Source organism: Hydra vulgaris, chromosome 15 (assembly GCF_038396675.1).
Source record: "Hydra vulgaris chromosome 15, alternate assembly HydraT2T_AEP".
Lineage (NCBI taxonomy): Eukaryota > Metazoa > Cnidaria > Hydrozoa > Anthoathecata > Hydridae > Hydra > Hydra vulgaris.
The window spans coordinates 24,419,697-24,427,787 of NC_088934.1; the positions used below are offsets into that span (position 1 = coordinate 24,419,697).

At 29.3% G+C, this 8,091-nt stretch overlaps 1 protein-coding gene across 1 annotated transcript; it reads left to right on the plus strand.

The window, feature by feature from the left end:
- The first annotated feature begins 2,961 nt into the window (after positions 1-2,961).
- LOC136092172 (uncharacterized) lies at positions 2,962-6,571 on the plus strand. Its single transcript, XM_065819903.1, has 3 exons — positions 2,962-4,554; positions 4,725-4,973; positions 5,060-6,571. Exon 3 carries the CDS (start codon positions 5,219-5,221, stop codon positions 6,185-6,187), a length of 969 nt encoding a protein of 322 aa, XP_065675975.1. The 5' UTR covers positions 2,962-4,554; positions 4,725-4,973; positions 5,060-5,218; the 3' UTR covers positions 6,188-6,571.
- The last annotated feature ends 1,520 nt before the right edge of the window (positions 6,572-8,091 follow it).

Sequence of the window (8,091 nt, forward strand, 5' to 3'; positions counted from 1 at the left end):
CAATTTGCCATCGTACCTTGTCTGAAACAGCTTTTCTGCCCATTTTTGTCTTTTTACTTTACCAAATAATTACCAATGCGAATAACTCAAGATATAAAAATAATAATTTTATTTTATTTTTGCAAGAATGTTTATATAGTTCGAAAGAAATAAACCACCAATTTTAGATCGCTCTGATAACATTTTGTTGAGATATTTCAATTTAAGTCGCTAAATTTTAGTTGACTATATTTTTACTACATTAGAAATATAGGGATGTTCTAATTAAGTTAATAATTTCTGGTTAAAGACTGGTTAACCTAACGAGTTCCAATTATATACAATTTGATAGAGAATTAATTAACTAAGACATTTAATACGCTTTTAATCGTATTAATTAATTGGTTTCAAAGATAACTGTGAAAAAAACAAAAATTTCACACAAACCAAGTAGTGACTCTATATTTATGCAACCCACTGTGTGTGTATATTATATATATATATATATATATATATATATATATATATATATATATATATATATATATATATATATATATATATATATAAAACAACTAAAAAGCTGCAAATTCCTCAAACAAAACCTATATATCACAGGATTTGTCTGCTTTTCAAAACCTTTTTAACTAAACCTTTTTTTTTGGAATTTCAAAACAAATATCACCTTCATTAGCTGGAACAAAAAATTTTAAACTTTGATAATTTCAAATTGTAAACAGTGTCTCAGTGCTAGTGTTTATTTAAGCAACCCTTTGTTCTTTGAACAAGCTTTTTAAATTGATCTGAAAAAGTTTTGTATTTGAATGAGGGACACCTATCAAGTACTGAAAATTTAACTGTATCATTTCTTAAATGTATTAAAGAATGGACATTGTAAACTAGTTGATCCTTACAGCAAAGTTCACCAAATAACTGCACAAAATAAGTTAGTAACTGACAAGCAAAATCAACACATTTTTTCAACAAAATAAAACATAAAGTTAGAACTGCGACTGAAAGTACTAAAAAGCTTGAATAGATTTTTGGCTAAATCATCCTCTTTAATCAACTGGCCCAGTGTATCCTAAAAAGTCTAACTTCAGTTGATTTTGATTTTTTAATATCTAATTAAGACCTTGGTTTTCTAGAACATTTTCTTGGAATGTAAAGACATATCTGGAACAATCCGCCAGATAAAGTATTGACTGTAATCTGAGACAATTGACAACATTTGGGCCATTTAACCATAAGTTGATGAGTCTTCGCATACCCCTAAGCATACTAGATGGATAAAGTCTATAGGAAACTTTGTCACCATGTCAAAATTTAATTCCATTTAACACACCACTAAGATGTTCAGAATGCTTTTGATGACAAAAATCTGAATCAGTGCTTAAAATTGATGAAACATGTGGGAGTATTATCTTGCCACACCACTCTCCTTTCTGAACACAACGCTTACACCAGTTATAACCATTGTGCCCCTAGTACACTTAACAAATGTTCTAGCTGGTGCATCACATATGATAACATCAAGACTGATTTCATACTCAATATTTTAATAGATAAAACCATCTTTTGGAAGAATCTTGAACTCTACCAAAAAATTGTGTAGATAATCAAAAATGGAAATAGGTTTTTGGGCGCCACTTTTTAAACAAATCTCTAAAAATCCAATTTGGGTCGCCCAAAATTACAAGTCCTATGCCTAGGCTCTGACAACAGCATTTATAAACAGCGGAAACTTTTTGCAAATTTTATTTAAAATTTTTTACATGTATGTTTAAATTTTGTCACTATTTTAGATTTTCATTGAATAATTTTCAACATGTTTTTTTAATATAAAATAATTATGGAGTATTATTCTCTTTTACTATCATCTATCAAGCTGATTGAACTGACTTGATCAGCTTCAGCTTTAACTTGAAGCTAATGAGTTTAAAGCTGAAGCTGAAATATCAGCTGCAACCCCTAACTTACAGACAACATAGTTAATGTGAGGTATATACTTTATCATAATACATGTGCTTTTTTTATACCTGAATACTTATTTTTTATTTTATAATACACATTTTTTTTTATACCTGTTTTTTTATAGTATTTAATACTTAAGAAAATATTGATTTTTGTGGAATATTCTTTAGATAAAAATAATATTTTCTTACATTACTTAATCATGGTAATAAACAAAGGTAAAATTTACTCCATTCCAATTGTCCCCCAAAGTTAATGCAATTCTTTCATATATAATTCTTTCACTAATTTAAATAAACAAAAGTTATTACCATTATTATAATTATATTTACTAACCTGTCATTACTAATATTTATCAAAATTACATTCTGGTTGTTGAAGTCACTTTTACTCATATCAGTATGCAAATATTGTTAACAGTCAGAGTGCACCAAGCAGAAATATTCTTAAACATGCTGCAAAATACAAGATATACATAAGATACATATCATATAAGACCTATGACCTGGAACTTAATACTTTTATTCAAAATTTTAAAATTAAGTTATGGAAAACAAAAACAGTGTTCAACTTACTATAACTCAGTTATAATAAATAAGCATATGGTCAAGATCTATATAACTTTTTTTAGTTATCGTTATTTATGTTAAAGTTATCAAATTAAATTAAAGTTTTATAATTAAATTTTGAATGCAAAAGTTCATATCAATAAAAATTTTATCAGTATTGTAAACATAAGTTAAGTATTATAAGTATTTATGAGTATAAGCATTGTAAGTATAAGTTATTATCAATAATAATAACTTAAATATAAATTAATATATAATTATATATATTATTTTATATATAATAATTATTTTATATATATAATATCACATATAATATATTAATGATATTATTTATATATATATAATTATATATAAATAACTTGTATTTAAATAATATACAACTAATACATAATATAATGTATATTATGATATTATTGTTAATATTATAAGCGTACAACTTTAAATCAAAGTCAAAAAATATCAATGACTGAAAAATGAGGTAGATGCATAACAATAAAGTCATTTTTTGCATTTATATGTATACACTTAATATTTATATCTCACGGTGGGTAAACTTCATTAACATCAGTCATTTTGCTTGCATAAAATATAGAAAAATCAATGGAAAAGAGTGGATCTGTAAAAACAATTTAAAAGCTTTAAATTCCCAAAATATAACCTATCCATCACAACATTCGCCTGTTTGCTCTTTTTAAATGTTTCTGACTACAGGTAGACGGGCCCCAAAAACCACATGATTTTTTCTTTTGCTGTATCTTTTGTACAAAACAAACAATTTAACTTTATTTTGCTTTTTTATATGCTTTTATATGGTAAAAGTTCTTCCCAGGGGTTTAGAAGTATTTTGGTATTTTTTGTTTGCTTTTTTTTTTTCAGTAAAGTTTCGCTATATTTTAGTAGGGGACCTCAAAAACCGCATGGCTTAAATTGTTTATAACTTTTATGAAATTAGTTGCAACTTTCCAATTTTTTGGAATAGCTTGTTATATTAAAATCCCCTTCATATGGTAGTTTGATTGCAAACTTATATTTTAGGGAAGTACCTAAAGCGCTACAAAAACCACATGCTTGGGACCCCAAAAACCACATTAATTTTATTATTTTTAACAAAAATATAAGTGATATTACAAAAATTCATGATTTAAAGTAGATTTGTAGTAGTTGGAGCTATCTTTTTGATGATAATGAATTTATATAGAGATTTTATTTTACGCTCCTGCTTAGAGGATAGTTTTAGTTCAGTTTGCAGTATGTGAATTTGCGATATTAGTTTATTTGTAAGCAAATAAATAAACATGAGTAACAGCAACAAAAAATTCAAAACTCGCTTGCAAATGAAGTCACTAAATCCAAGTTCTAATGCTGAAGCACTAATTAAAAGAAAAGCTATATTAGAAAAAAACAAACAACTTGAAGCTGCTGTTCAATGGTGCAAAGAAAACAATGTAAGAGGACATGCTGCAATTAAAACAAGACAATATCCACTTATTAAAGATCGTGAAACAATAAACCGTAGACTTGATGGGAAAATAGTCAATGGTCTTGAAAGACAGTACTGTGCAATTCTCTTGGAGGAAGAAGAGATGTCAATTGTTTCATACATTAAGAATAAAAATCGAGCAATGCAAGGCATAAACAAAGCAGAACTAACAAAACTTGTCCTTGACGTTCTGAAAGTTAGACAACACACAAATAAAAGATTGAAAGGTGGCAGAAAATTCATAGCATTATCTGCAAATGCAAAAAATGCTTTGACACAAAACAAGTATTTATGTTTCTTATATATATTTTTAAAAGGTAGTAATAGTCAACATGTTAAGATATAAAGAGATTGCTTGTAGTCCAGGAGTTGAAGCTTTGTAAGAGAAGCTTTTTTAGTTAACTTTTTATTTTTGTTTTAAACACAGGTTAGGTAAATCGTTTTGGATGCGCTTTAAAGCTAAGAATCCAAGCTTAACACTCAAGCGACAAGGAAATGTGTCAATAGATAGAGCTCTCAATTGCACGAGGGAAATGGCATGTCTCCACCTTGGTATGAGTAAACATTGACTTTTTTATTTTATTTCATAGTACACCATAGCTTCATTTAAAATTTAACTCATAGCTACACCTTTTTATTAGTTTATGTATTGCTACTGTACATTCATGAAAAATAGTTCTACCAAAACTGAGTTACTAATTAATTTTCATGGTTGCCTTTAGACGCTCTTGCAGAAGAATTGATTGAGACTGGCATTATGACTGAAGCAGTACAAAAGGGGACAGGAGTTTGGACTGGAAATATTGATACATGCAGAATATTTAATCACGACGAAACACCACAGTTCATCAATTTTGGTGTTGATGGTACTCCTGCTGGTCTTGTTTTTGCTGCAAAAGGGGAAACATGTTGTAAAATGATCAGAGAGAACCGTGAATGCGTCACCATACATCCTCTAGTATCATTTTCAGGTAGTTATTGCCTTATCACTTTTTTGATAAATATTTATAATATGGATTGAATAGATGATATGTATTATCTTTCTTTGTAATTGTAGGAGACCTTTGTGTCTGTCAAGTACTTTTTGGTACCGTTGGAATAACTAATCAAATGGCTCCAAAGGAAGCTGTGGTAAGTATTCCGCATCTTCTGATAACAACTTGCAACCATGGTGTATCTGATCACAACTCGTTATTAGATATGTACAAAGAGTTTGATGAATATCTTACTGAAAAAAGTGGCACGACCAGTAGTTTTGCTTTCTGATGGGCATTGTTCACGCTTTAATTTTGATGTCTTAAAGTTTTTACAATCGAAAAACATACGTATGTTCTTAACTCCACCAGATACCACTGGTGTGACACAGCTTTTAGACCAACTCAACAAAAACCTTCATCATGAGTATCGTGGTATGAAAGAAAATATTTTTACTGATTTCAATTCACTAAATAAAGAAGCTTTTATGATGATTTTAGGACGTATTTGGAACAACTGGGCCCCAAGACAATCTATAATCAAAGCTGCAAGACGTGTAGGAGTAACTTTCACATCATTAAGCGTCAATGACATGCAACAGGACAAGTTTGCACGAGCTGCTTTGTGTATTGATTTTTCAAAAAGTGTTACATCCAGTACAACAACTCCTGGAAGTTATACTATTAAATCTCCTGATAAAAGAAAAAATTCAGCTCAGTATTGGAAAGAAAAGTTTGAGCGTTCTCAAGAGCTTATTCAAGAGCTGAGCGAAAAAAGCATTCAACTTGAAGAAATTCCTGGCTTACTGACAGTACAGAAAGTTAAGCCGAAAGTTTCCAAACTTACTACAAGGGTTACGCAGGTGTACGGATCAATGAAAGGAAAAAATGTGTTGGACTTAATGAAGGTAATTCAAGATAATAAAAATCAAGAAATAAAAGATAAGGAAGAAAAAAGTTGGAACAAAGAAAAACAAAAAGAAGCATTTTTACGGTGTAAAAATGAATGCAGCTGTGGAGAAGGTGTGTGCCATGCCATAAAGCTACAGCAATGCTCTTCTTGCCACAATGTACAAAAATCTGTCTGTGGAAAGTTATCTTGTAAAGTGGATGGAAAAAAACCAATAATGTTTTTAGCTGCTGCAGTAACCAACAACTCACTCAAACGTAAGGTTATTGAGCATGAAAGTGATGAAGATACTAGAAGTTAGAAGGATACACCAAGAAAGTGACCTTACAGTGATAAGGAGATAATTTCATTATTCTTAGTCAATTAGTTGATCAACTTATTAAAGAGTAAATAGTTTCAAAGATGTATAAAAACACTTTTAAATTGTCTTAAAGACTAAAGAGCAACATTTCAATTTTTTTTATACAAATAACTAGTAAAAAAGTAATTTTACTTGATTGTTAATAGAAAAATAAATGTTAATAGAAAAAAGCAAAACTCCATTTTAATATTGAGTTTTTGATCCATGTATATATATTTTTTAGTAAGGGACCCCAAAGACCACACAGAAACTCTACTTTGGTTAAGATAAAATATTTTAGCAACTGTCTTTTTCATTTATTTTCTTGTGTTTTTTTTGTAGAAGTATGACATAAATCTTTACAAAAAACACTACTTTGCAAACTTAAATGAAAATTTCAAGTATTTATGGACTATAATGTCAAAATGTTATAAAATTGAAAAAAAAATTTTTTTATTGTTTTTAGTATAATTTTCAAAAATTTATGCTAATTTGGTTATTTTTAACAGTTTCTTTTAAAAAAACTATCTTGTCAAATAAAAAAATCTATTTTGCTGCTTAATAAGGCTTTATCTATGAGTTACAGGTACTAATGTGAGCGTGTGGCTTTTGGGGTCCATGAGTTTTTGGGGCCCGTCTACCTGTAAACCAAAGTTTTGATTAAACTCAAAGCAGTTATTACAATCACTAGCAGAAACAAATCTTTATATTTTGATCATTTTAAAAATGCAAACAGTGTCTCAATGGAATAGTTACTTCATGTTTAATAGTTACTGGAACATATGTTAAACTTTGTAAATTTTTTTTAAAAAAATATAAAAAAATGCTTTTATAATGGTAATAAAACAACGTCTTTTTAATGGAGTTTCACAGTAAAAATAATACATAGAAAAAAATTTCATCTTTAATTACAATGTAAATATAATGTATACAAAAATATAATGCATAAAAGTTAAATTTTTAAATTTATTTCACGCACAATACGAATTATGCAACCATCGAGTAAGTTTTGAATGGCAACCATCGAGTAAGTTTTGATATGATTTTTTTAATCATCGGTTTAAACCTTTTGGGAACCTTATAGGAAACCCGTCAAATCCCCAGATCCTTCGGCCCTGATAAAACCCAGTTGAAACCTAATTAAGCAAATTTGCTTTATTTTTTAAGCATATGGGGCCCGTCCGGAAACCAAAACAATTTCCCGTTAAAATCCCGTTCCCGTAAACCCAGACAAAAACCATACGGTACCCGTCTGTCAATGTTGGCTGGGTTTTGCCTAATTTTTCGACCGTACGAGGACCAGACTAAAAACCAGAACACAAACCCTTCTTAATCCCGTTCCCGTGAGCCCAGTTAAAAACCATACGGTATCCGTCTTTCAATGTTCGCTGAGTAGTTTACCATTACCAAAATGGAAAGTACGTAATCTCAAGAGATTAGCAAACTTTTGTTATTATACAGACCATAAAAATAAAGCAATTGAGAAATATGGCGATATTGATGATATACCAAATGAAGAAATTAAACTAATAGACGAAGAAATTGATCCAATTGAATGCTGTGATAATATTGATATACATGATCTCGGTTTCTGAAATTGATGATGAGTATACAGTGCGTTTCATAATTATAGCCGCATCCCCCATTTCTCTTAGTCCATGTTTTCCACAACGAATAAACAAATAGTATTAATGCTACTTCTTATGGATAAGTAAGAGTAGAAAAAGTACATGTGTTATAATCATTTTTGTTTTACTTACAGCCAGCTATGGCCTAAAATCGATTTTACGTGCGTTTCATAATTATAATCGCAGTACGACCTATAACCATGAAGAAGGAAAACTAAGGCGCAGGTTTTTTTTCTA

What these genes read in the sequence shown, in the direction of transcription:
- LOC136092172 (XM_065819903.1), top strand. Translation starts at nt 5,219, where the DNA reads ATGAATATCTTACTGAAAAAAGTGGCACGACCAGTAGTTTTGCTTTCT.